General features: G+C 43.7%; 1 protein-coding gene and 1 pseudogene across 1 annotated transcript in view; both read right to left on the reverse strand.

Moving 5' to 3' along the window:
• Positions 1–3429: 3429 nt before the first annotated feature.
• Positions 3430–12107, reverse strand: LOC133091782 (lysophospholipase-like protein 1; annotated as a pseudogene).
• Positions 6915–27313, reverse strand: part of RELL1 (RELT like 1) — a 61856-nt gene continuing 41457 nt past the window's right edge. Inside the window, exons 5-7 of the mRNA XM_061191316.1 lie at positions 24664–24900; positions 21442–21580; positions 6915–8925 (exon numbers count right to left, since the gene is read on the reverse strand). Of these exons, the coding sequence (XP_061047299.1) occupies positions 21445–21580; positions 24664–24900 (373 nt within the window). The 3' untranslated portion in view covers positions 6915–8925; positions 21442–21444. The remainder of the gene's footprint in view (positions 8926–21441; positions 21581–24663; positions 24901–27313) is intronic.

The raw sequence follows: 27313 nt of genomic DNA on the forward strand, positions 1-27313 counted from the left end.
TAGTTATTTCAGAGGGATTGTTTTGTTAGGTGTTTTTTTTTATTTGGCCAACATTAAGATATTCATCCATAATCAAACCCAGAAATTTTGTAATTTAGGTTTCATGTTATGATTCCAAGAGCATTTTCTCTATAATTTCTCAGTTAGAATGACTTGCAAATAAAAAGAAATCAAGTTCTTTTTAAGACTGTACCACATTCATGTCTTATCCTAAGAGTGATAAGATAAAATGAGAACCTGAACATGCAGAGAAAGAACACACCCCTTGTCTTGTAGATCCGGCTCCATTTAACATTGGAGCAATGAGATCATCCTCTCACTTAAGGTATTTGACCTGGCTCCAGAAGAATCTCAGGCCCAGACAGAATCTCAGAAGTTGCCTCTTCTACCTGATCCCTCCTACTCTCCAATCGCCCCCATCCCCACCCTGGATCCATTTTCAATGTGAAGCAATTTTAATGTGGCAAAAACATCAAGAACCCACACTCAAATGGCCAAATACTCATCACTCTATCATTTATTTCACTAAAGAGGGGCTGAGTTTGGCAACTCTGAGGCAGCTCATTGAGTCAGCGCTGGCTGTGTCCGGCCCCGTGCTACATGCACTACCTGCCCACGCTCTTATAATCCTGACGGCCTCCCTAAAAGGCACATATTATCTTCAGTCTATTATCTTCAGTTAGAAGATTGGGATCTGAAAACCTTAAGGTCACAGATGGCCGGAGTCATCTGAATGTCAAAGTTGTGCTCTGACGGGAGCTACAGTCGCGAGCCCTATGGCAAATCAAGGAAAGATGGTGGAAGGGAGGTTATCCTAAGGCAATGAAGTCTGGAGAGGGTTTGCAAGAGCATTTCAGAGCAGATGCCACACCAGGGCCGGGGCCCCTGGCTATGGATCTGAGGCGGCACCGGGCAGCCTCAGCTGTAGGGCAGGATGCCTGGGCTCCACTATTCATGTGGCTCTGATACTCCTCGTGTATCTACTTTTCTGAGAATAATTGCACCGACTGTGGGGTTTTGTGATTGTTGTCAGAAGTGATAGAAACTCAACCCAAAGGAGGTGAGACAAAAGAGGAACGTCCTTGGAATGTTCATAAAGCTCGGAAGGGCAGCTGGGCCTCAGGGTCAAATGAACCTAGGCCTTGACAGCAAACCAGGACTGCCTCTCTTCCCTCTGCATGTTCCCTTCCTTTCTTCAGACCAGCTTCCTCGGCACGGCCTCGGTCACATCCAGCTGCAGTCAGGGGAGCGGGGCGCCTGGCTGGGTTCTAAGAGGGAGGAGAAGAGTTCTCCAAAGGAGGGGGCATCATCCCAGAAGGGAGAGGCGCTGGGCTGATGGAGTTTCAGCTGCCTCCTGCACACACTACCTCCTCATCCTCAACTCTTTTTTCTACCTCTGTGCTTCTGCCTCCTCAAAATTTGGACTCTCCTCTACTCTGTGGTTCCTCCACGAGGCTTCTGAACTCTAACTGTGGTTCAGCAAAAAGTGTCCTGGCTCAGCTCCACACTTGGACAAAGCTATGTGTGCTTGGCCTCTTCACAAGCCACCTTGATCAGCTGTGGTGGGACAGACACACACAGACCCTTTACCAAGCTACCAAGCTTGGCTGCTGACGATGACAGTGCACTCCATCAGGGTGGCCATGGAGACCATGGCAGGCACCATGACTTTGCATGCATTTTCCTAGTCCTTAAAAGTCCTGAGAGATAGGTCATTTTACAGCTGAGGAAATTGCATCTCAGAAGGTAAGGTAAAGGACTTCCCCGGTGGTCCAGTGGCCTAAGACTCCACGCTCCCAATGCAGGCGGCCCGGGGTTCGATCCCTGGTCAGGGAACTAGATCCCACATGCTGCAACTAAGAGTTTGCATTCTGCAACTAAAGATCCCGCATGCTGCAACGAAGATCCTGAAAGCTGCAACTAAGACCAGGCGCAGCCAAATAAATAAATAAATTTTTTTTTTTTTAAAAAGAAAAGAAGGTAAGGTAATTTCCCCAACATTACACAGCAGTGAGTGTCAGAGCCACGACTCAAACCCAGAAGCAAAGGCCAGGGCTACTTCTCTGAGACCACACTGCTTCTCACAGTCACACCACTTCCATGGCAGGGTTCAGGGCATGGGGTTTCCTCCGAAGCAGAACTCAATTATTTCTACCAGCATCCACACGTGCAGGGAAATAAGTTCCCAGGTGAGAAACTGGGATTTCCTATGAGAAAGACAATAGAGACCAGCTAGTAGGGCCAGAAAATGAGTTGGGAAAAAAATACAAACTTCAATTTTTACTCTCATAAAATAGCTGATGATAATCTTTCATTTTTAAAGGTAGACTTTTGTTTATTTATTCAGTCAGCAAATCATCGTGAAATCATGCCTACGTACTTTCTGAGTGCCCGGCCTTGAAAGAAGACACACCACCACCAATAAATGCCCAGGAGCTATGCTTCCTGCACTTCTCGCATTCGGCCGGCAGAGGGGGCAAGTGCCAGCTCTGTGCGAGGCGGACAACCGCCTGCCTGGGCAGCAGCCGAAGCGGGTGGGCAGCGACACCAGCCGGGCGGCCACAGAATGCCGGCGACAGAGTCCCAGGTGCCCTTTCAGGTGTTTGGAGCTACCATGAGGGATCTCCAGGAAGATCTGAGAACAGCCCTGAAGAATGGTCCTGGGAAGATGAGGAATGAACAAAGGAAGCCCTGGATAGAATCTGCCCTGCAGACAAAAGGGTCAGAGGATTTAAGAACTGGTAAGGACCTCGGGTGAAAAACGGAGTCTCCTTTGACCACAGCCAAGCCCTGAATGGTGGAACCCCACTTCCAAAGCACCAATATCCTGCTGTCCTCAGTGGGAGGGAAGGAAGTGTTCCTCCACACTTCCACCATATCAGATCAGGGTGGAGGAAGGCTCGATATCTGGATTTGAAAAGGAAGTGCAGGAGCATACCAGGCCATGGACCGTCAGTCCCCATGGCAAGTTCACCCAGGACCTGCCGGTGAGAGGGCTGAATCCTAGGGAGGATCTTAGAGAGGATATCAAAAGGCTGACTGATTAAGAACAAAACCTGTAACCCCAAATGACCCCTTTCTACTATAAAATGAGATTTGGGGGAATTCCTAACATCCTCCCTGGTGCCTATATGCTGGGTTTCCTGGTTTTCAAGAGCTGAAAATTGTAAAATCAGCTTTTCCACTTCCTTAGCATAAGCTGTTATTGATCATCTTGTTTTCAAACACACACACACACACACACACACACACACACACACATACACGAAAATTCAAAATCAGAATCCAATGAGGCACCCCAAAGAGTGAAGTTTGCTGTATATAAATTTTTTTTAATATTTTAATTATTGTTTATCAAATTAGAATTTGGCAGTAAACATCACTTTTCATAAAGACATTACTTACATATTAACAAATCAATCGATGCCTTCAGTCTGGTAGCTTTGTAAGAATCCATGACTTCAGTTTTTCTAGCTCAGCTTTGCTTAACTCATGGTAAACACCTGGGAAACCAGGAAACTTTGCGCTCACTCCTAGAGATTTTAACACTGAGTTTGTCTCTTCACCCCAAGAATGAAGAACTAACTCATCTGCAGTTCCATGACACTGAAATAATTCAGGAAGGACACCATCACTTTTCTGAAGAGGTTGGTAAACAGCAGATGTTTTATTCCGAAAACTAGAAAGAGCAAGTACTCCTGCCACATCTTGATGATTTCTGTATGCTAAATGCATCGCCACGCACCCTCCCATAGAAAATCCTCCTACCGATATCCTGTTCTTCTTGATACCACTTGTTACTTCACCATCAATCAAATCTGTAAGCACCTGACACATTACATCAATTGATTCAAGGTGCTCTGGGCAGTCATTAGATATTTTAAACCTGTCAAACCATACACTGGAGATTCCTCCTTTCAAAGAAGTGTATGGCCTGGGAGGAGCTGTTAGATAACTAACTTTTCTGTGTTGGAACGTTAAATCTTCATTGAAAACTTGCTTGAGCCACGTTCTCAATCCTTGTCCAGAATCGCCTGAGCCCTGCAGGAAGATCAGAGAGGCGCTGTGCCTCGCAGCCAGCAACCCATGCAGCGGGGCAGGCGCCCTGAACCCGACAGAGCCGCCACGACTGCCGCCACGACCCTGCCGCAAATAAATTTTAAGAAATTTAACCGGGATGTGAAGGAAAGATGGAACGCAGATGATGACAAATGACTCTGTGTTAAAACTGAATCACACAAGCCCGCCCAAGGTGTGGGGAACAAAGGCGCTGACCTAAGTAAATTTGGCAAACAGGCTTCTGGCTGTCGGATTCTCTAAGGCTCAAAACTAGAAGAATAAGTACACAGCATAGTGCTCTAGCTGGAAACCTATTTCTCACAGGGGTATGTATTCAAACTACTTGATATGTATGCTAGGGCTGAGACATTGTATAAAAATATTATAGATTGTAACAGCCAGGTTTCTTTACTGTTGGGGAAAAGTCACAAAGAAGGAAAGTGGGAAGGTCAGAGGGAACCCCGTGGAGCTAGACTGGGGTCAGAGGCAGCAGTCATGACTCATGCTTTTGTTCTAAAGAGAGTTACATCAAGATGTGTGTATATGAATGGGTTAGTAGTGTGTGTGTGTATGTAGTTGTGTGCCCAGAAGCAGTAACACCCCGGTATCAATGAGCACACCTAGTGCTCTGATCTCTAGTTCTAAACACCATTCTCCAATAAAAGGAACCAGGGCTCCTTGATTAGTTAGTGGTGGATTCCAAGGCTAAGACAAGGAAAACACAAGATGAGAAGATGAGCCTGGAGCATCTCGTGGTTCTAGAGAGTAAGAAAGGGCAAAAGGGATAAAGAGGAAGGCAGAAAGAAATAAAGAGAAGGAGCCATGTCGAAGGGACACAGGCACCAACCTGAAAGAGCCCCTCCCACAGTAAAAACAGCTGCAGGCAAGATCCACCAATGGATGGTGCAGTGGGTTGAACTGTGTCCCCGAAAAAAGTATGTTAGGGCTTTCCTGGTGGCGCAGTGGTTGAGAATCTGCCTGCCAATGCAAGGGACACGGGTTCGGGCCCTGGTCTGGGAGGATCCCACATGCCGCGGAGCAACTAAGCCCGTGAGCCACAACTACTGAGCCTGCGCGTCTGGAACCTGTGCTCCGCAGCAGGAGAGGCCGCGATAGTGAGAGGCCCGCGCACCGCGATGAAGAGTGGCCCCCGCTCGCCGCAACTAGAGAAAGCCCTCGCACAGAAATGAAGACCCAACACAGCCAAAAATAAATTAAAAATTTTTAAAAAAAATTAAAAAAAAAATATGTTGAAGTCCTTACCCCAGGTTCCCGTGAAGATGATCGTATTTGGAATTAGGGTCTTTGCAAATGTGATCAAGTTAAGATGAAGTCATCCTAGATTACAGTGGGTCCTATATCCAATGACTAGTGTCCCCATGAGAAGAGGAGAGGACAGAGGCCCACACCCAGGGAAGCCGGTCATATGAAGACAGAGGCAGACAATTGGAGGGAAGCAGCTACACAGCATGGAACGCCAGGACTGCCAGCAACCACCAGGAGGCAGGAGGGGGCGTGGGACAGCTTCTCCCTTGGGACTCAGAAGGAACCAACCCTGCAGACACCTTGATTTCAGACTTTTGGCCTCCTGAACTGTGAAAGAATAAATTTCTATCATCTTAGGCCACCCAGTTTGTTTTTTACAGGAGCCCAAAGAAACTAATACAGGTGGTAAAATTAAAGGGTGAAAGTTTAAGCAGAAATAGGGTATGTGCCTAATCTCAAAATACCTCCCCTCAAATACTTACTAATTACAAAGGGAAAAATAGTGACTTTACCAAAATGAAAGCTGGTGACCATCACCTTGACCAAATGGTGGAGGTTGACATCACTAGCGATACATACCGACATCATGGCCTCCCCCACCAGCCCCCGATACGGCGCAATGGGAAGGGTGTCCTTTGCATAATGCAAACCCTCAGTCTAGTCAGGAGAAACAGCTGGCACACTGAGGTTGAAAGGCACTCTACAACATGACTGACCAGTACACGCTATAACATGTGAAGATCATGAAAAATAAGAAAAGACTGAGGGAAAATCACAGGTCACAGGAGATTTAGGAGGCCGAAACTAAATGCAGTGGGAAATCTGGAACAGAACAAGGATGGTAGTGGGATAATTGGTGAGACCGGAATAATGCTGTGACTTAATTCGTAGTATTATACTGGTGTTAATTTCTTAGTTTTTTTAATAAATTTATTTTATTTATTTTCATTTTTGGTTGTGTTGTGTCTTTGTCGCTGCGTGCAGGCTTTCTCTAGTTGCGGCGAGCGGTAGCTTCTTTCGTTGCGGAGCACGGGCTCTAGGCGCACAGGCTTCAGTAGTTGTGGCGCGTGGGCTCAGTCGTTGTGGCGCACGGGCTTAGTTGCTCCGTGGCATGTGGGATCTTCCCGGACCAGGGCTCGAACCCTGGTTCAAATCCCCTGAATTGGCAGGCAGATTCTTAACCACTTCGCCACCAGGGAAGCCCTAATTTCTTAGTTTTGATCATTGTTCTGCGGTTATGTAAGATGATATCATAAGGGAATGTGGGGTGAAGGGTATACAAGAACTCTTTGTACTGCTTTTGCAACTGTTCCTTACATCCAAAATTATCTCCAAATTTTAAAAATAATAATCGGGGGTGAGGATGGTATTACTATGGGGGGAAGGAGGAATCCAATGGGGAAAGTCAGCCAAATGATCACTTGACAATTCAGACGTAAGAAATCAGGCACTGTGATATTAAGCTCGATAAATTATACCAACCACAATTGTACTTTCAGTACCCAAGGCACCAACAATTGGATCATTCAAAAACAACTCACTCTGTTTAACGTTTTTATTTTTAACTCTGCTTTGGTAGTACAAAAGTCATAGAAGTACAAACCAGACAGTTAAAAATACATTTGACTCTCGGTGAAAACTTTCCTTTACAAATTTTTACATTGAGGTGGTAGCCAACTCATTTATTACATCAGAAGTTAGTCCATCATTAGTGTTTTATATAGTAACTTTGTTGTGGGTCTCCAAGCCTTCTAAAGGAGGAAAAACACAAAAGGCCTGTAAACATCCGTTGCTTTGGGAACACTTAAAGATTCTTATTAGGTAATATAAACCAGTAAAAAGCATACATGTTGAAAATATTGAATGCTTAACTTTTGGCATATTTGGAAGCCAGTCAGACAACAACTGCTCAAGTATTAGAAAATATTTAAAACATACTCTTGGTATAAATACAATTTAAATATTTTGAGTATTCTCTTGCCTGTTGTATTGCTATTAAAAAAAAAAAAGCGATCTGACCTGAATTAAATTATAAAATAATTAAAGCTGAAGAATATCTTACACTTTATCCCTCACCATTCCGGGGGTATAATATTTTTAAAACAAAAAATGATTCCTCTTTATAAAACTAAAACTATTGGTCTAGACTGCACGCATATTATTTACACTAATACACACCCCCAAAATTCCTATATTGCTACTTTCTGGACCACCGTGAAATTTATTTCCATATTGCCTTCCCCTGGTCTACTGTGTGTATGCACGTACACATGTACAGCTTTTAATTAGTTGTCAGCAAAAATTCACATGAAATTGAACCTACCATTCATTTAAAAGGTTAGACATTTTTAGTCTGGTGCCAGAAAAAGAATGGATGCTTTAAAGTACATTTTCATGGGAATCATCTCTTGGGAGTCAAATGAGAATAGTGCTTTCTTTTTGAAATAAAGGAAGTGCCAAGGCACCATACCAACATGGAGGCAGGTCTTAAAGATTTCCCTGTACCTGGACTCCCCAACCTCTTGGCCCAGACCTCCCATAAATGTACTACTACCTTCACCTCTGGGTTCTTTGAGGTGTTTTGTAAACTGTAAAGCTTTTTTTTTTTTTTTTCTTAAAGTGGGGTATTCCACACCTACAGGGGAAAGTAACCCTCAAGAATCCTTTAAATAACAGGCACTAGCTACTAGATGGAGAACAGGAAGAACACCAAGCAAAACATACCAGAGGAAGGTGTGGGTCCATCTTGCACCAGAAGTGGAGATCGTCTTGTTTTGTTTTAGCCTTGAGTTGTCAAAACAAGACTTTTTTTTTTAGTGACTTTAAACCATTTCCCCCTTTACTCAGTTGCTAAATAAGATTTGCTTAGCTTGAGTTAAAACAAACAAACAAACAAAAACAACCAAAACTCTCAATATTTTATAAGTGACCTAGGAGTGGCATGCTGGTAGCAGGTCAGTGCTGATTTCTCGTCTCTGAATCCAAAGTCTAGCATCTGGTTCCCTCTGACTCCATGATCTCTTGGGGGATCAACTGCCCAGGGTTAGACTATATCTTCAAGGAGCCTTCACCACCAAAGATTCATCTTTTATCTTTTGTAACAGTTAAACTGTAAGGGGATCATCTTATAACCAGTAGCAAAATGAGATCTAAGGGTTGGGGGAACAGAAGCCCAGGCACACAGACATGTGTGTACATACACACACACACACACACAGACACACACACCCTGAGCATTAGCTCAGACTCTACACATATAGTTCCACTGTACATAGTTATCATACTGGAAAAATTGCAGTGTGTACACCAAGGCCACAGATGGGGGATTGGGAGGGGTGGTGGTTGGGAAGACAAAAACATGAGCTCTTTTCCTCCCTGGAAATGTAATAAATTTTTCATCAGACATTTTTAAACCAAAACTTGTTTCAAAGCAAACTGAATTCTGTATCCAGCACAGCAACAGTATTCCCTTTTAGCTTTCATCTACGTGCCTGCAGACTCCACCATAGAAATTGTATAAAAGATAAAAAAATAATTCCCTAGGCAACTTTGTATGTCGTAAGTTTTCAGTCTCTTAGAAGTCTTCAAATAAAGTCACTCCTGCAAGAGAAAACAAAAAAGGTAAAGCTTGGCAAGCATCATATCACATGTTAATCTGGCCTAAATATTCAAGAACACAGAGGAATTGTAATCCATCCTCACCCCGTCCCACCCCATCCCACTGCATTCCTTCCCCCATTACACATTTCTTCTTTGAAATCAGTCTAAGGAAATTTAAGCACGAAAATTTCCAAAGGACCTCTTTATTGAGGTTTTATAAACCAAGAAAGAACAGAACTTGAGAACCACAGTAGACTGACGGCATCAGTCTGTTTTAACACAAGTTTCTGGGGTGACTGGTGGGCATTCTCCCTGTGAGTCCTTTAGCACTTCTTCTCAGGAACCTGTTCTTTAACTCTTCAGCTACATTCTGTCAAGTAATGAGCAACAGGGCGAACGTGGTCAGTCACAAGGAACCCTGTATGTGTCAGGTAACGTGACTTTCCCAGGCCACACCAAACTGAGTTAACTCTGCATCTCCACTGAGCGAAGGGTGCAGCTTGGCTGGGACTTCACTGGGCGAGTAAGAACACAATGATAAAATGCTCAATCTTCGGTCTTCATTGTACCTTGGAAGGCTCTGTATTATATTTTTAAGTTCTTCTAACAATTGGCCCATGTCAACATCTGTGTTTACATTACAAATGAAGCCCCCTATAAACCTGCAAAATAATTTTTTATTTTTCAAAGTTTTGTGTTTGTTTTTTGTTTTTTTACAGTGGTCTCATCTACGTGACAGTTATGTACCCCTTTACTTTCCTGTTTTGAAGACCCAGGATAGGATTAAAATTCTACACTTGACTGTGTATATTGAAACATACACACAATGCAGGCAAACCTACACCAGGTTAAGGAACAAAACATTCTCTTGTCTCTCCAGATTGTGTTTCCTATAAATGCTAAACAAAAACAGAGATGAAACCAGCTTACAGAAATATGAAGAAATAGCAAAAAGTCAATAGGTTGTCTTCACTGAAGTATTACTTTGTACTTATTTTATAGCTCATCCTTCACATGTAGCCTAATATTATCCATATTATCCTTTTCTGTCACTATGTCATTTATAATAATCATAGTGTGTGTGTGTGTATACGTGAAGGAGAGAGAGACAGAGAGAGGGATCTCCCAAACTAAATGGGCTGGGGAAAGGACCCTTACCCCCTTAGCTGAAAAGGAAATAAAGCATTGTCCTCTAAAACAGCAAGAACCAAGTTCTTAATTATAAATGAATAAGTAATTCCCTGCTCTGCATTGCTACAACCTAGCATGGCTAAACTATGGATTTGTACAATAAAACTGAATAAAGTCAAGTCTGGGAATACTGTCATTTGAGAGTCGGTTAATGTGGAAGACACTAGCAGGGAAAAAAGTAGAAAAGCCAGAGGTGGAAAAATAGAAAAATTGTCCTAAGAGGAAAAAAAAAAAGCTAAAAGATAGGAGAGAATTTTCCCAGTAAAACTTCAAACTAGGCCATTATCTAGAAAAAAGGTTTTCAACTACTTTTTTTTTTTTTTTTTAGTTTTTATTTATTTATTTATTTATTTATTTATGGCTGTGTTGGGTCTTCGTTTCTGTGCGAGGGCTTTCTCTAGTTGCGGCAAGTGGGGGCCGCTCTTCATCGCAGTGCGCGGGCCTCTCATTATCGCGGCCTCTCTTGTTGTGGAGCACAGGCTCCAGACGCGCAGGCTCAGTAGTTGTGGCTCACGGGCCCAGTTGCTCCGTGGCATGTGGGATCTTCCCAGACCAGGGCTCGAACCCGTGTCCCCTGCATTGGCAGGCAGATTCTCAACCACTGCGCCACCAGGGAAGCCCTCAACTACTTTTATGTCTCCTCTTTTTATCAGTGGCTCCCTTAGACCTGGACTTTTTTGCATCAAGGAAAACAAGAAGGTCAAGAGCAAGGGATGTCAGAATGAAATGTTTCATCACAGTAAGAGTTTTCATTCCAACATAGTAGAACTTCCCATTTAGAGTTCTTTGCACAGGTTTGACCAACTTTAAGGAGTGGGCATGTAAGACCAAGGCTGGGCTACAAAGGAGGGGTCTGGAGCCAGTGGCCTGTCCCCAGATCCAGACCCCTGTGACTAGCTGTTGAACCTTGGCCTCTCTGCAGCATCCCTCGTAGGGCTGTTGGGGGTTTTACATAAGATGATATACGTACAATGCTTAATACAGGGCCAAGCAGTCAGTACCCTCCTAAAAGTTAGCTATCGTGACCATTACCAGCATCCCAGCACAGTGGCTCTCTTCCACAATGGCCTTCTGCAGCTGATTAAAACCGCACTGCATGGGCTTCCCTGGTGGCGCAGTGGTTGAGGATCCCCCTGCCAATGCAGGGGACAGGGGTTCGAGCCCTGGTCCGGGAAGATCCCACATGCCTCGGAGCAACTGGGCCCGTGCGCCACAACTGCTGAAGCCCGCGCACTTGGAGCCCGTGCTCTGCAAAAAGAGAAGCCACTGCAATGAGCAGCCTGCACACCGCAACGAGGAGTGGACCCCGCTTGCTGCAACTGGAGAAAGCCCATGCGCAGCAACGAAGACCCATCGCAGCCAATAAATAGATAAATTAATTTTTAAAAAAATTAAAAAAAAAGAAACCGCACTGCACACAATATCTTTGAAAGAGAATGTGAAAAATACAAAATGCTGCTTAAAAGTCTTCATTACTAATACCAGAAACAAGGCAGAAAAAAGGAAAGTTAACCTTTTCAGGCTCTATTGAAAACTACCCAGCACTGATTCACAGTTCTGGGCTCTCTGTCTTCAAACACACTTAACAAAAGGGAAGCTTTGACCAGCACAGCAGCTCTCAATTTCCAGATAAATACCTGTCTTATCTGAGTGATAATCTAGAGGAAAGAAGATACCGCATTTTGTACAGCTTGTAAATTTCCAACTGCAGCCTTATTTCTGGGACTGTGTCATGGTGCATTTGACATTGTTAAATTTCTTCTCATTTCATTCTACAGCTGTGAATATGACCATATTGATAAACAAACACATACTTTAAAATAGTATTTCTTTACCACAACACGTTAATATTAAAAGTTGCCTTCTCCACAGGCACACAGCAGTCAGAAACCAGGAGCAGGCTGGCATGAATGCTAGGGAAGGCTAGCAGCCGCGGACCAGAGGGAGAGAAAACACTCCACCCACCTGTTGTTCTCAGGTCGCATCACCATGGGACCCCACCATATTTAACAAGACTGATCTATCTTTTTGGGGTGGGATAGGGTGGGGAAATTTGGTGATTACTGTCTTACACAAGTGAGTGCTCAAGCTGGGAGAAATGAAGCGAAACTTCCTTACATTGAAAAGATGATTCAGAAATCCCAAGTGTGACCACATCCATCAAATAACAAGACTGATGGAGAGAAATTAAGAACCTCAGAAAAAATTTATCTGGAAAGAAAAGGTCATCTTTTTCTCTAGAGTTTATTGCTTTTTTACACAATTCTAATTAGATAAAGCTAGAATTCCATTATGGTGTTAAGGTTCCACAGAAGCCACAACAGAGCTTTGATTAGGACGCACATGTGCCTTGTTCAAAAAGGATTCTCTAGAAAAAAGGATCTGGTCCCTTTAAAAATGAGAACCATGTCTTAAGAAACTAGAAGCCTAAACAGATTAAGGAACAGTGAACACTAAGACCTCAAAGGACAGGGGATTAAGGAAGGAAGACTGTCTGATTAATAACAATAGTGGCTGACATTTACGGAGTGCTTTCTACGCACCAGGCACTGCAGTGCTAAGCGCTCCACAGTCAGTAACTCAATCTTTTCAATGACTCCATGAGTCAATGACGATTCTCATTTTCATAAGTGCACACTGAGGCTTGCAGGTTCAATAGCTTGCCCAAGGCCACGCAATTAATAATAAGAAAACAGTGATTCCAGCCCAGGCTGTCCCACCTGGAAGCCACAGTCGCCGCCACACCAATCACGCGGAGATATCCACCGAGCCATGAGGTCTTCTGCGGCCTGTCCTTCTCTGCTCTTTCCTGAATAACGCCAGTGGGAAACTGTGCACTCCTTGTAGTTTTGAATTTTCTCACATGAGATTTGGATCTTACTGGGAAGTCTGAAGGTTGCTCTTTCCTGAGTTATAGCTTCACAACAATTTAAATGTGTTCATATATTTAGCAATAATGGGCTTCCCAAGTGACAATAGCTGAACGTTTGTGATCTACCAGCCCTTGGGGTGGTGAGAGTCAGAGCACTTTATTCCAAGTAAAATGTAATTGACATCAAAAGTTATTCTGTATCTGGAAACACAAGGGTTCTCCTGGGAAGGATTTAAATGCAATTCAGCAGTTCCCTCTTAGTCTCAATAAACCTCTGATTCAACGTCTACGCTAGCTACAGGTAGAATAATTTAAGACTCTGAATGGTCCCACCTCTTTCTAATAAGGAAAACAAAACAAGTTAAACGTTGCCTCTCAACTGCCTTGTGAGCCAAGAGTCCAGCTACCCGCATTTAGTAAGCCTCTACCTGAGTGTCAAACAAAACTACAACATCTTATAGGTTATGTCTAACCTGCCTCTCTGAGACTCAGGAAAATTAAGAAATATCAAAAACCATTAATTTTTCACACTTTTATTTGCTAAGTGTTTAAATAGGTCTCACCTGACATAATATTATAATAATAACATCAAGTATTTGGCTATTTAGCACTTGCTAAGCACCAAAGAACAACATCCCTATGAGGTAGGTGGTATTTTAAACCCACTTGACAGATAGAGAAGTCGAGGCATCAGAGGCTAAGGAACTTGCCCAAGATTACACAGCTAAAAAGTGCCCGGCCAGGACTTGGGCACAAGGAGTCTGGTTCCAGAACCTATACTGTGGAGCTACTATAGCATCGTACATCCTTGCAGAAAATAGACAACTTACAGAAAACAGGGACTACTATTTCCTTAGCTATTTAATGTTAGTAGATTCAAAGTCTCGAGTTACAAATGAAGAAAAATTAAAATCCTGATTATAACTATTAATTCCCTCTTCTATCTCGTTCTAGGCCAAAATGTCGCCTAAGGCATTTCGTTTTCTGCCTCCCTCGAGCCCCTTAGGTCTGCCTTTTCGTCCTCTGAAGTCTCCGTGAGCCTCCAGTGCTGCAGTTTCTGCGGCAAAAAGGCAGATGTTGCAGCCCTCTTTCCTAAGCCTTGTCAGAGGGCTGGCAGGGCCACCGGGGAGGACAGATAAGCTCCCTGAGGGGTCACCTTCTGGTCAGCACTAGGGAGGCACCCTGGAGCAGACCCTGCCAAGGGAGATAACTGAGGAGAGGAGACAGCTTTGGTGGCAATTCAAAACAAAACAAAACAAAACCCTCTGGGCCCTCATGTTATCTAAATTCTGGGAATACTCACAAATATGTTTCAGTCTCTTCTGTACACAGAACAAGGCTGTGGAAGAATAACTTAGAACATCAGTGTTGATGACAGCAAAATATGTTTTTAGGTCCACCCAAAACTCTCAGATTATGTCTGTAAATGTTTCGGGGCTATTCCCAACAACAAAGAACAAACAGGACATACGACATTTTAAACGTGTCCAGCATTTTCACTCCTCATGGCTCAATCAATGTGGGAGCATAAAAAATAGTCCACAGACCTTATCAGTCATCAACTTCAATAAAAAGCAAGGTGCAGACAAGTATCTAAGCTCTCATTCGTGGAAGGGCAAAGGAGGGGGCTGTAGACACGTATATATGTTAAGTAGGTATACGCATAGAATAATCCTGAAAGGATATAGAGGACACGGACAACCGTGGTCCCCTGTTGGGAAGGGGACTGAGAGATGACATGTGTGTGGTGGGTAGAAGGGGCATAGACAGGGTGAAGACTTTTTTTTTCATCCTTCAGCCTTTTATGGTGCTTAAATATCGTATTGTGTTCATGCCTTATTTTTCAATTTTAAATATGATTCAATTTCAAACACTTGCAATATCCAGGACCTCAGAGACAGTGAAGGGACTGAACTATCAGGAAGCCCAAGTCCAGGCTCTGGAATAAACCATCCGCATGACCTTGAACAACATATATAATGTCCTAGGGCCTCCCTACTCTAAAACTAGGGGACCAAGGGGGCATGGGGAGAAAAATTACTACAAAAACTAGAACAGAAGCTCCATGAAAGCATGACCCTTGTCTGTCCCTTTTCCACACTGCTGCACCCCTAAGGTCTGGCACAAAGTAGGGGCTCAACAAATACTTTTAAAAGATGTTAATTGTACTTGAGTTGACCTGAACTAGCCATCACAGCTCCTCTGAGATCTCGAAGTCTATGATCTTAGTCGACTTGTTAGAAAACAGAATAGCTCACGAACCTGGACTGATCCAGGCACAGCCAAAAGACATCAGATGGTCCCCATAGGAGACCAAGCCTGGGGAAGGTTGATAATGTTGAAATGATCACTGCTGTGAGTTACCGGGCTAAACTGAATGCAGATTTTTTTCTTTGTTGAAGCAAAGCTCCCTTGAACTTCAAAGCCACTGAGCATATTGGCCCCAAAGTATGGATTTCTTCCCACCCAAGCCCTCTCCCTCCCCAGCCCAGGGATCTGGGAAAAAATCATCCTTCTGAGCCTGGCTCTTCCACTGTAAAGTGGAGAGATGAGATGATCACCCATGATCCATCAGGTTGCATTTAAATTTCTGTCCCCCACTCAGCTCTTCTCCTCATCTGCCTAGTTCTACTGCCTATGCTTTGCACAGACAGTGAATGGTCAAGGACAGACATTAACTTCCCTCCACTTCCATATTTAAGATGGGCTCAATGGGACTGGTCTTCCATGTAAGAACAACACAAGTATCAGAGTACTGCTTTTACTCTTTAGAAATGTATTCAGCCATTTCTAAATCAAGCCAGGTGGTCCTATCCATGCCTATTTGAGGTGCAGCTTCTGTTTATAAAGGCCAATGAATCACATTAAGGGGCTTCCATCAAATCTGTGATCCTTCTGCTTTAAAAAAATATATATGTTTTGCCCTGAAAAAAATATAAGCTATGGAGAAAAAAATTAACTCGTGATACCTAAAGTTTCTCACCATCCTCTCCTTCCCTGGAGAGTTAACAAAAGAATGAGCCATGCAGAGGACTGCAAATAAAGCAACACATCATCAGGGGAGGCCACCACCGGACCATCACTGCACTGCCTGTCACCAGAGTTCAAAAGCAAAGAGGAGAAAAGCTTGCCTTTCCTCACTGTTAGAGGAGGAAATGAAAAGGCCCCGAAGATCTGGAGAGCTGACTTTGTGCCGGCTGTGGTCCTGAGGAGGGAGGGAGAGTGATCCTTGAGTCTTGGCAAAAAGGAGACTTTTATCCCAGAGCAAAGCCCCAGCCCAGCAGTAGCACGGTGAGGTGAAGAAAATTCAGTCCACACTACCTCTTAATAGAACCCCTCCTCTGATCTGTATAATAAAAAGAATTTAAGTTGCAACACTTTTCAATTGCCTTGTTACTAATTCTGATTCCACCTCCAATAAGAGGGGCATGTTATTTCTAAGGCCCTCTTAACACACACAAGAAAATGGCCCAAATTCCTAAGGGACTTGCCAAATATCTATTTCTGAGATGTCATCAGACTCCAAAGCTCTAATGTTCTTAAGAAGTAAAAAGGGAGTTACAGTATCTAAAAGTGATGCTTCAGGAATGGGCTAATAACTAACTAGGACCCCTGAGAATGGGATGGAAATTATTGATAATAGTGAATAGTGAGTTAGTGAATACTAACTCTGTGCCAAAGCCTGATTTAAGAACTGTACACATATATCATGTCATTTACATCCACCACTGCACCCTACACCACTTTAAAGATGAAGAACCTGAGGCTTGGAGAGGTTAAGTAACTTGCTGAAAACAACCGGTAGTTAGTGGCACAGTTAAAATGAAACCTAAGCAGTTTAAAACTCAGCTCTTAATCACTAAACTAAATGACTGAAATAAGAATTAATAGAATAGCTTCAATAATAAAACGATTTAAAACAGAGATATCTAATATGATGAATTTCTGTTTTGATAAAACATATTTTCTGTAAACTTACCAAATCAACGTTTTCAATAAGATACTACCATAAACTGGAAAAGGGGGTAGATACTTCAGAAACATGTGCGAGAGAATGCTTACGACGGCATCATTTTGAAAAAGCAAAAGCCCAATGATAATGAAGACAAGGCAGTGGCATTTGGAGGCTGAAAGCAATTTGATTTATTTAACTTTGAAGAACAAAAGCTTATTCTTCTAAGAAGAAATCAAAACACATTTTCTGTGGAAAAAAGAAACCATTTTAACTGCATTGCCAAAATAAATCAGGCAGAGTGCAAGTCAGATCTAGCTACAAAAAAGAACTCAGGCAAAGGAAACAGGGGGGAAATAATAAAGGGGGGAAGAAATGCCAAACAGCAGATTTTGTTTTTTAAAAAGAGAAGGAGAAAGAGAGAGAAATCCTAAGTCTAGTTGGTGGTATCAGCCACTGAATTTTTTTTTTAAAGAAGGAAACCTAACCAATGAGTAGATATGCATTTGCATTTGAATATTTGAATCAGTTCTACATTAAAACAAGGCATTCCAGTAAAACAGCTTGGCCAAAAATCCAAATTTAAACAAAAATATTTTTCAGGAAAAAAACACAACTCTACAAACTGTATTAGACAGTACAAAAGGTACATAACACTCCTGTCTTATTGTATTAGTTACATCCCAGTGCAGATCTTCCAATTCAGCTCAGAACCAGAGATCTTCTGGGCCTAGAAGGAAAAACTTCAGGATCTCTCTTGTTGGAAAATCAAGTCATATTAAATCGCCCAAACATACTCTTTTGGAGGATGAGAAATATTAAGGAACCAAGCAAGAAAAATTTTCATAAGTACATACATACTTTTGAGTGTCGATGAATAGTCCCTTCCCTCCTTTCTCAGAGTCCATTCTCTGTGGGGCTCATCAGACATCATCACTCAGCAGGTCCCAACCTCAGCAGGCTCTAACCACAGGACCTGTTTTTCCTCAGACCCGGCTGAGTGGTGAAGTCTGGGACTCCAGGAGCCAGACTGCCTGGGTTGGACTCTAAACTCTACCACATTCTTGCTGGTAACTCTAAACAAGTTGCTTCAACCCCCTCTGCTTAAACTGGCACCTACTTATTGCTGTTGTGAGGATTAAATCAGTTAATACACGGAATATGCCTTCTAAGGCATGCCCGGTACATAGTAGATACTCAATACGCAGCACGTATTATAATTAAATTAGTCCATCGGCATTCGTGACATTATTCTCTCTACTTTTGGGTCTGTTTGAAATTTTCCATAATAGAAATTATTTTTTTTAATTCCAAAATTAATTACAATTATGTTGAAGGCTCGGAAAACACATCCCCTTTCTAAGGTCACTCGTGCTCGTTGCACCTTTGGATGGCACAGCCACTGAGAGCCAATGACATGCCAGATGCTCTCCTGGCACTCACCTTCAATCGATGAATTTAATATCCTATTTCACGTTCAAGGAAACCTGGAGTAAGGGCAGTTAAGGACAATTTCCAAGCGGCGAAGCTAGGATGAGAGCCCAGGTCTTCTAATGAAATCCAACGCTCTTTCACAAAATCATGGTAAGAAGATTGTGTGCTTTGCAGAGAGTATCAAATTGTAAACCAGTCAGATGTGGTCAGGATTTTCAGGTGACTGGATCAAATCCAGATACGGACAGAATTTGGACCAAGAAAACTAGCTGAGCAATCCTAATTCTATTTTTTTTTTTAATAAATAAGCTTTTTTGTGTGTGTACATGGCACTACAGTTACTCTTTTATTTATTTATTTATTTATTTATGGCTGTGTTGGGTCTTCATTTCTGTGCGAGGGCTTTCTCTAGTTGTGGCAAGTGGGGGCCACTCTTCATCGCGGTGCGCGGGCCTCTCACTATCGCGGCCTCTCTTGTTGCGGAGCACAGGCTCCAGACGCGCAGGCTCAGTAATTGTGGCTCACGGGCCTAGTTGCTCCGCGGCATGTGGGATCTTCCCAGACCAGGGCTCGAACCCGTGTCCCCTGCATTGGCAGGCAGATTCTCAACCACTGCGCCACCAGGGAAGCCCCCCAATCCTAATTCTTTTAATCTTCCCAGATCTTGAGTGCCTCCCTCCGGGCAGTAGTGGCCAAAACCTGCCACGGCACTTTAGCAAGGCTGGAATCTGGCTGAGCCTAACCCGGGATCACCTTGCACTTCCTGCCCGAGGGCAAGCAGTGTCTTCTTACCCACGGGCTGCTCCGTCTCTCAACACACTGCCAGGTTGATGACTCATATGCAGAACTGTCATTACAACTCATGCTTTCTCTTTCTTTGCAGCTAAACTGGCTGGGCCTTCCTCACCTTAGACTTGAATAGCCACATACTTCTCGTCCCAGAAGGCAAGTCCTCGTGACTTCAATCAGAATGTTTCTCTAATTTACCAAAGTCACTCAGGATTCCAATTCTAACATCTAAGGTACCATCTACTCTGTTGGTAACACTTTCTGCAATGATGGAAATTTTCTGTATCTGCACTGTCCCGTGCAGATACAGTATCTGGCAGACCCTAGTCATCTATGGCTACTGAACACTTGAAATGTGACTAGTGCAATTGCAGAATGAAACTTTTAATTTTAATTAATTTAAATTTAAGTAGCCACAGGTGACTAGTGGCTACCATCTTAGACCACCAGGTTCCAGATCATTGGTGGAAATGTTCCTCATTCATGGATCTAGGGCTGCCTCTTCATGAGCACCCCAGGATGGCAGAAGAGTGCAGCTGGTCTTAACAGTCACAGACCTCAGTTCAAATCAGCTCCTCTTCCATAACATGTAACTTACCCTTTCCGTGCACTGGTTTCCTCATCTATAAAGCTGGGCTAATAGTATCCATCCCACTGGGAGATGATTATAATGGTGACATGTGAGATACATCTCAGTACAACACCCAGAAGACTAGAATACTGAATTGACATTAGCTGCTTTTATGATCTTCATCCTCCTCTTCCTTTTCCTAAATTTCTCTTGGTTCCCTTCCCAAGCCACCAGTAACTGGCTGAGACGCCAAAGACAGACTTTTCTGCTCCATGTCTCTTCTTTAAAGAAAGCCTCTGTTGGGCTCCTCAACTCAGGGGAAGGGGCCAGATCTTCCCAAGGGCGAAATGGCAAGAACCAGTGCTGGAAAGCTATCAGAGCCCCTACATCTTACAGAATTCAGGAGCACAGCTCTTCCAGATGACTTCTGGATCATCCTCAACCCCTCTGAGCCCGGGCAGGTTATCAGAAGCTTCACTCAAAAGCCCCTTCTCTGCCAAACTGGCCACTTAAAATAATCAGTAGCACTGACTGGGCATTTCCTATCTGCCAGGCCCTGGGCTTCCCATGTTATTTCCCTGATATCTCATTGCCATCCCTCAAGGCAGGCAGCATCATTTTTATTTCCCAGTGAGGAAAGTGAGGCATAAAAAAGCCCAAGCACCTTGTCCAGGTCCCAGGGCTAGTGAGCGGGAAACGGGGACCTGAACCAGGCAGCCTGATTCCAAGGCTCAGGTTCGACCTTGCTGTTTCCCTGTACCTTCTAGGACCTGGCTAGTCCCCTCCCCCTTACCCCGCCTCCCCCTCCCTTTGGAAGTGGAACCTCTTCTGCCTTAACATTCAGGCTCTGACAGTTCCATTGGAGACTTTGGAGCTGGTCACTCCTGAGTCCTCACACACATCCTTTTACATATAATAAGTAACATGAAAGGGATGAATGGGACTCAAGCCAGAACAGAAAGCAAAGAAGATGAAGGCTAAGCCAATATCAAATTATCACAGGCTTTTTTTTTTTTTAAGTAATATCTCCCAAAGTTAAAACCGCCAAACCAAGAAGCATTCACGTTTGCTTTTAAATTGCTTCAAAATATTTGGTGGAAAGAGTAATACTTCTACTGGGGGTATTTTAAAACTGTGACACATCAAAGAAAACTGGTTTCCAACTCAAAGGAAAAAAGCATTGCTTTGCTTGCTCAAGCTCAAATCACAGTTTACCTAGAAATGATGACAAGATTATATTTCATTTGGCCTGCATGGTTGTTTAAAGGATTTTTACCAAGCCACCAACATTTAAAAACCTGTTGATTTCACCTGTAAAAAAGTCTAGATTTCCACCTTTTTTTGCCTAAGATCTAGCCACACTAAGTGCTTCCTGCCTTGTGGTAATGCAAACCCTAACAGATGGGTTACGTGATTTCTAGTTTGCTCCAGTCCCCACCACTCCACATTGCCTCCTAAGTAATCCTCCCCACTCATTATCATGCAGGCCAGGTCCCTGGAGGCACCTGTGTTGATGGGCTCTTCACAAAAAGCTCTGGGCAGACAAGTGATGGTGTTCCGTCCCCTACAGCCTTACCAGCTCCAGGAAAGCACTTCTCATTTCCCTGCCAAGTCACTCCCGTATTACCACAGACCCCGGGGAGGCTCTGGACACCTTCTCCCTGCCAAGTACCACCCACCCCCAATGTCGCCACAACTTCAACTTACCTGCTACTCTGTGCCACTTCGTTCTCTCTTCACGGGTGTCATAGGCACCTCCCCATTGACGCTGTCGGTCCCACTAACTGACATTAAACTTCTCCGCTCCTTCGGATTTGACTTGTGTTCCACTTTCGTAACTCGAAACCTGAGCGGGGGAAAGAGGAGATGTGACGGGTTTTGCTTTTCCACTGAACAAGAATCGTGAATGAACTAAAAATCATCCACCTGGAGGATCCCAAACAAACTCAGCCAAAAGTAAGGACAGCAATGAAAATCACCATATTCACATATACACACGACTATATATAAAATAGATAACCAACAAGAACCTACTATATAGCACAGGGAACTATACTCAATATTTTGTAACAACCTATAAGGGAAAAGAATCTGAAAAAGAATATATATATATTAATATATACATATTATATTAATATATATATAGCTGAATCACTGTGCTGTACACCTGAAATTAACACGACATTGTAAATCAACGATACTTCAATAAAAAATTTTTAAAAAAGAAAAGAAAATCACCATATTCAACAGGAGGAACCGTCGTACACAGCAAGGCCCCTGTCCCCTGCCAAACCTCCCAGCTGATGTTCACTCAACACATCACAGACTCTGCGGCACAGTTTACAGAGCATGGGAAATGCACTAAGAAACACGGGTACTCAAATATGAAACAGCCTCAGAGCTGTGGTTTCTAACAAGGACCTGGGCTTAAACATCAGCTATTTTAACAACAGAAGGCTGGATAAAAGCCCGACTAGTTTGCAAATCTGATGTTCACTAGGGAACTGTCTTCTCAAATTTCACCCAGCAGAGGGTCTATCTCTATAAACAGGGCCCCAAACACACATTTATCAGCATCAGTCGGCGGCAGAGTTTTTGTGTCTGCTTGGGTTCTGTCTGGGTTTTTTTGTTTTTGTTTCTGAAGCAAATTTGGGTTTTCATTAAGGGTTAAGGAATTTAAGAAAGAGATTTTCCTTAAGAATTAAGAGAGATGTTAAAGAAATGTACTCAGTTGGACTGCTTTTCTCGTCCATCACCATCAAAACCCTAAAATCTTTCACAGTAGTTTCTCTCTAGTCTTGGTCTTCATTTCCCTCAAAACCATCTAAAATAAATTCTCCTTCTTTGTCCAAAATGAGGTCACCCACCAGAAGGAGGAAGGAGACTCTGAAGGAGTGAACGGAGGATCAGGAAAAAGTTGTCACCACAAACCTATTCGGTCAAACTTTAAGACTCTCTTTAAGCAACACTTGCTGAAAAGCAGCCTGTAATCACTCAGCAGTCATAGTATTTATTCTATCTCCAAGATGGAGAGTTGGATTGGGGGCATTTAAAAAAGCTATGTTGAATCTGAGTTGAAAGTTTCAGCAGATTTTTTTTTAAAGCAAACAAAATACACTTTGTCCAAACAAGTTACAGGTTCTCACCGCATTCCACATTCATAAGTTCCCATGACTCTGCTCTGAATAAAACAGTGTGGTCATGAGTTGCACTGTTTTGTTGTGAGTGGCAAAGAGCCAAGGAATCTTCTCCTTGTTGCTTGTGCAACACATGATGAAACTCAATGGAATTCAAATAACAGTAATAATAATAGCCAACAATTCTTGAGTATATAATAAGCACCAAAAACTGGTCTAAGACCTTTACCTGAGTCACCTTATTTAGTCTTCACAGCAACCCGATAAGGTGAGTGCCACTGTCATCCTCATTTTATAGAGGGGAAAACTGAGGCACAGAGAGAAGAAACAGTTTGTAAGTAGTGGTGTCAGGAGTCAAATGAGGGTGATTCAGTTGAGTCCAGGCTACTCTTCCCAGAGTTTGTCAGTAAGGAGAGAAGGATCATGTAGGCAACACTGTCAGCTTTTGCTCAGGGCTTCCCCAGTCTTGGTGCCAGCAGGCATGCTCTCGACCATTACTCTCTACTGCCTTTGCACATGCAGCATTAGCCTTGCAGTTCCTGCAGGAGGCTCAAAATCAACCAAAAATGCTCTGCATACAGTATTGTCAAATTGTTCATCACTTGAACTGCAAGATCTCCACATCACATATGGGTCACAGGTAAATGGAACTTTAGGACTGGGAAAGGAGGAGGTGAACTAAACGCAAGCAGTCCCAGGGGTCCACGTGGATCTTACACGGCAGAGGCTGGAGAGCAGTGGACCAGGCTGCATCTCTTCCCTTCTTCCTGGCCGACATTTCCTACCTCTCTGGCCATTAGGTGTGGCCGAGTGATCGAGTTCCAGCCAGAGGAACGTGAGCAAGAGTGAAATGTGCCACTTCAGGCCCATCTCCTGAAAAACCTCTTGTGAACAATCCTCTGCGTACTTTCTCCTGCTAGCAAATCCAGCAGAGGCACAAGATGGAAAGGACCCAGGGCTCTGGGTGACTGCTTGAAGAGCCACCACTGATCTTTCGATTTCCACAAGTGAAATACAAACTTCTATTCTTTAACAGTTGAGATTTGGGCTTTATCTATTAGAGCAAGTGTGATGGTTAATTTTATGTGTCGACTTGACCAGGCTAAGGGCTGCCCAAAGAGTTGGTAAAACATTATTTCTGGGTGTGTCTGTGAGGACGTTTGCAGAAGAGATTAGCATTTGAATTGGTAGATTGAGTAAAGATCACCCTCACCAATGAGAAGAGGCATCATCCAGTCCCTTGAGGGCCTGAACAGAACAAAAAGGCAAAGGAAGACTGAATTTGCTCTTCTTACTTGAGCTGACACATCCCTCTTCTTTTGCCATAAGACATGAGCATTCCTGGTTTCTAGGCCTTCGGACTGGGACCAGGACTAATACCATCGGCTCCCCTGGTTCTCAGGCCTTTGGACTTGGACTGAATTACCACCAGCTTTCCTGTCTTCTTGGCCTCCATAATCGTGTGAGCTAATTCCCATAATAAATCTCCTCTTACAGGTGCGTCTGTGTGTATATATATCTTATTGAGTCTGCTTCTCTGTAGAACCCTAATACAGCAAGTAATTAATTTGTTACCTTAATTAATACAAGTCACACCTGATCTTGCAATAGCCACCTCTTAGAATTCTTCTGCTGTTGGAAAAATGCAGGACTCAGACCAGAAAACATCAAAGAAGCCCAGAGATAGGACCTGAGCCAGGCTCAGGAGAACACACTCTACATTTAACGGGTGTACAAATCCACACAGCACAGCAACTATGTTACACAAACCCAAAGCACCCCCAGGACTCACCTGCCCACGGAGAGGACAGTAACTTCTCCTTGGCGCCTTGAGCGGCCCTCTTTGGCCTTGTTGGTGGGTTTTATGAAGTGCCACCGCTTGTGCCTACATCGATGACACACATCCCGCTCGACAGCACCACCCACTGTGTGCAGATGGTGGCCGCAGATGTGCTTCCCTGGGGTGCCACCTGGCGACAAGGGCCCGGGGCTCACAGGCGGGCTCCCAGGAGTGCTAGGGGTCCCTGGGCTAAGGTGGGAAAAAAAAAAAAAAGGAAAAGGTCGAACTGGTTATTAAAAGAAATACCAGCTAAGGCATTCTCTCCCCCTGCAATATAAGAAGCAGGTTTCAATCAAAAGAAAAAAATGCCTCTTCCAATTATACAAATGGGCTTTGTGAGCTGATCTCAGGCAGCAGGTACTCAGCTCTTATGACTATACAATGACAGTTCGTTTTAAACAGTAACAATGTGATTTATCACTTCTAGCATGGAATTAACTGGCCAGAAATAAACCACTGCTTCTAATGATGATGCACTGTCTGTCTTTCAAGTATTAGGTCTCTTTCCAAATGGCCGATCTCCCTTTTCATGCAATCTAATTTCAAGTAAACTAATTTCTCACACATACCCAAGTTCCTCCTCGATCTCTAAGCAAAGAGATGCCCTGAATATATGTGCCCTGGAGGAGAGAAAAACTTAAATTCCAATCAAATTATCGGATGACTTAAGATAGAATATTTGATCCAATCTGACTATTGTGTCAAAGGAAGAAAGCTTTTAGGTCAAGACATCAAAAGTGATGCTCAAGACAGATGTTGATCATAGTAATAATAAAAATAGCTAACACTTAGCGGTCTATGCACTTGATATATATTAATTCCATTGATCTTTACAAAACCTTGAGGTAGGTATTATTAGTTTCTTCATTTTAAAAACAAGGACACTGAGCCTCAGAGCAGTTAAGTAACTTACCCAAGGTCACACAGCTAGTAAGTGACAGCTGAGATCCAAATCTAGAAAGACTAAGTCTAGAAACCATGATCTTAACCATCATGCTACAGTGCTTCAGAAACAGGGGAGATCACTCTGATAACCTGGAAGAAACCCAGCCCTACCATCCAAAATATAAAAAGCAGAAGTATATAGGTCAGATGCTGGCTGCTTTCAAAAAGCACGTGTCAAGGCTCTGGTCCGCTAGGAAAGGAGGAAATAAGACAGGATAGGGCCAGCCCAACCAGGAATCAGCCCTCTGACCTGGGGTAGGTGGGGTGGGCAGGGCAGCACATAACAGCAGAGCCTGACTCCTGAGACTGGGCTGAGAGCCCCAAAGGCGCATAGAAGTCTCGTGACAGCATAAGCCAGCCTTTACGCTGCTGATAACCAGCCCACTCGCCCACTTCAAAAGCAGACAAAAAAGTGCCTGATTGAAGAGATAGTCTCAAACACCACAGAGAACCAAAAGTGTCCTGGTGTTCGTTAGGAATGCTCTTTAGCTTGTTAAAATAAAAACACGCAACCGCAGCTTTCTGAGGTAAACAAATGTTCACACCACATATTAGGAGGTTGAATTTGAAAGTTTAACAACATTCATTCAACAAACGTTTATCTAGTACACGCTGTGCACAAAACCCAATGACAGCGACCACAGGATGCCCTAAGATGACTGAGGCAAAGATTCGATGAGGTGATATGGTCCTAACACAAGGAGTCTGTGGTCAGGGCTGGTGTGGCGGAAACCACAGCTCGTATGTCTCTATAAACTACACCACCAGAGCTCCTTTCACTGGCCTTCCGGCACTGTCACCTCGCTAAAATGCAGATCTAACGTGGCCAGTTTGACAAACATGTATGAAATAGCTAAGATGCGCTGGGTGTACCACCCACAGAGTAAGCAGGAAAAGGTCCAAACTCCTTGCCATGTCACTCAAACCCCACTTGCCTTCCTGGCCCTTCTTGCTTCTGTCCATAGCATGTACTCGGGCCACCCCGGACCGAACCTTACCGGAGGCATCCCACACTTTCACTCTCCCGGGCCTTTTGTCCTGGACTTTCTCTGCCTACAAGCAGCCCCTGCTTCTTGTCTCCACTCCCCACTAGACTTCGTCCTCCATGGCAAGGATCTGTGAGGGTCCGGCTCCAGCATCATGCCCAGCACACAGCAGGCACTCAATAAATGCTCCATGAAGCATGAAAAATTACATAGAAATACAGTTACCTGTAATTAATTAGGAAGGACTATGATACTCAACCACCGTAAACTAAAACTGGTAATACAAAAACAGAACTTAGCAGGTGCCCCCAAACCAGCCTGGTTTTTCGTTTAATCATCACTGTTCATAGAGGTCTTTCGATGCCCGAGGTATTTGGTATTCCTCATAGTATTCCAATTAAGTTGGTACAGTGGTTATCTCCAGTTTATAGATGATGGAACTTGAGCTCAGGGTGGTCGGTTAACTTGCCCGAGAAGAGGGGATCCAGAAGTGGTGGAGGTAAGACTCACCCAGGTCCCCAGTTCCAGGGCTACTCCTTCCTCTCATCCTTGTTCTCTAACACAGCTGTTCTCAACCAGGGGCGACTTCGCCCCCCAGGGTACATTGACAATGTGTGGAGGCGTTTGTTCTGGGATGTCACACAGCAGGAGAAAGGGACAATGGCATCCAG

Source organism: Eubalaena glacialis, chromosome 5 (assembly GCF_028564815.1).
Source record: "Eubalaena glacialis isolate mEubGla1 chromosome 5, mEubGla1.1.hap2.+ XY, whole genome shotgun sequence".
Taxonomy (NCBI): domain Eukaryota; kingdom Metazoa; phylum Chordata; class Mammalia; order Artiodactyla; family Balaenidae; genus Eubalaena; species Eubalaena glacialis.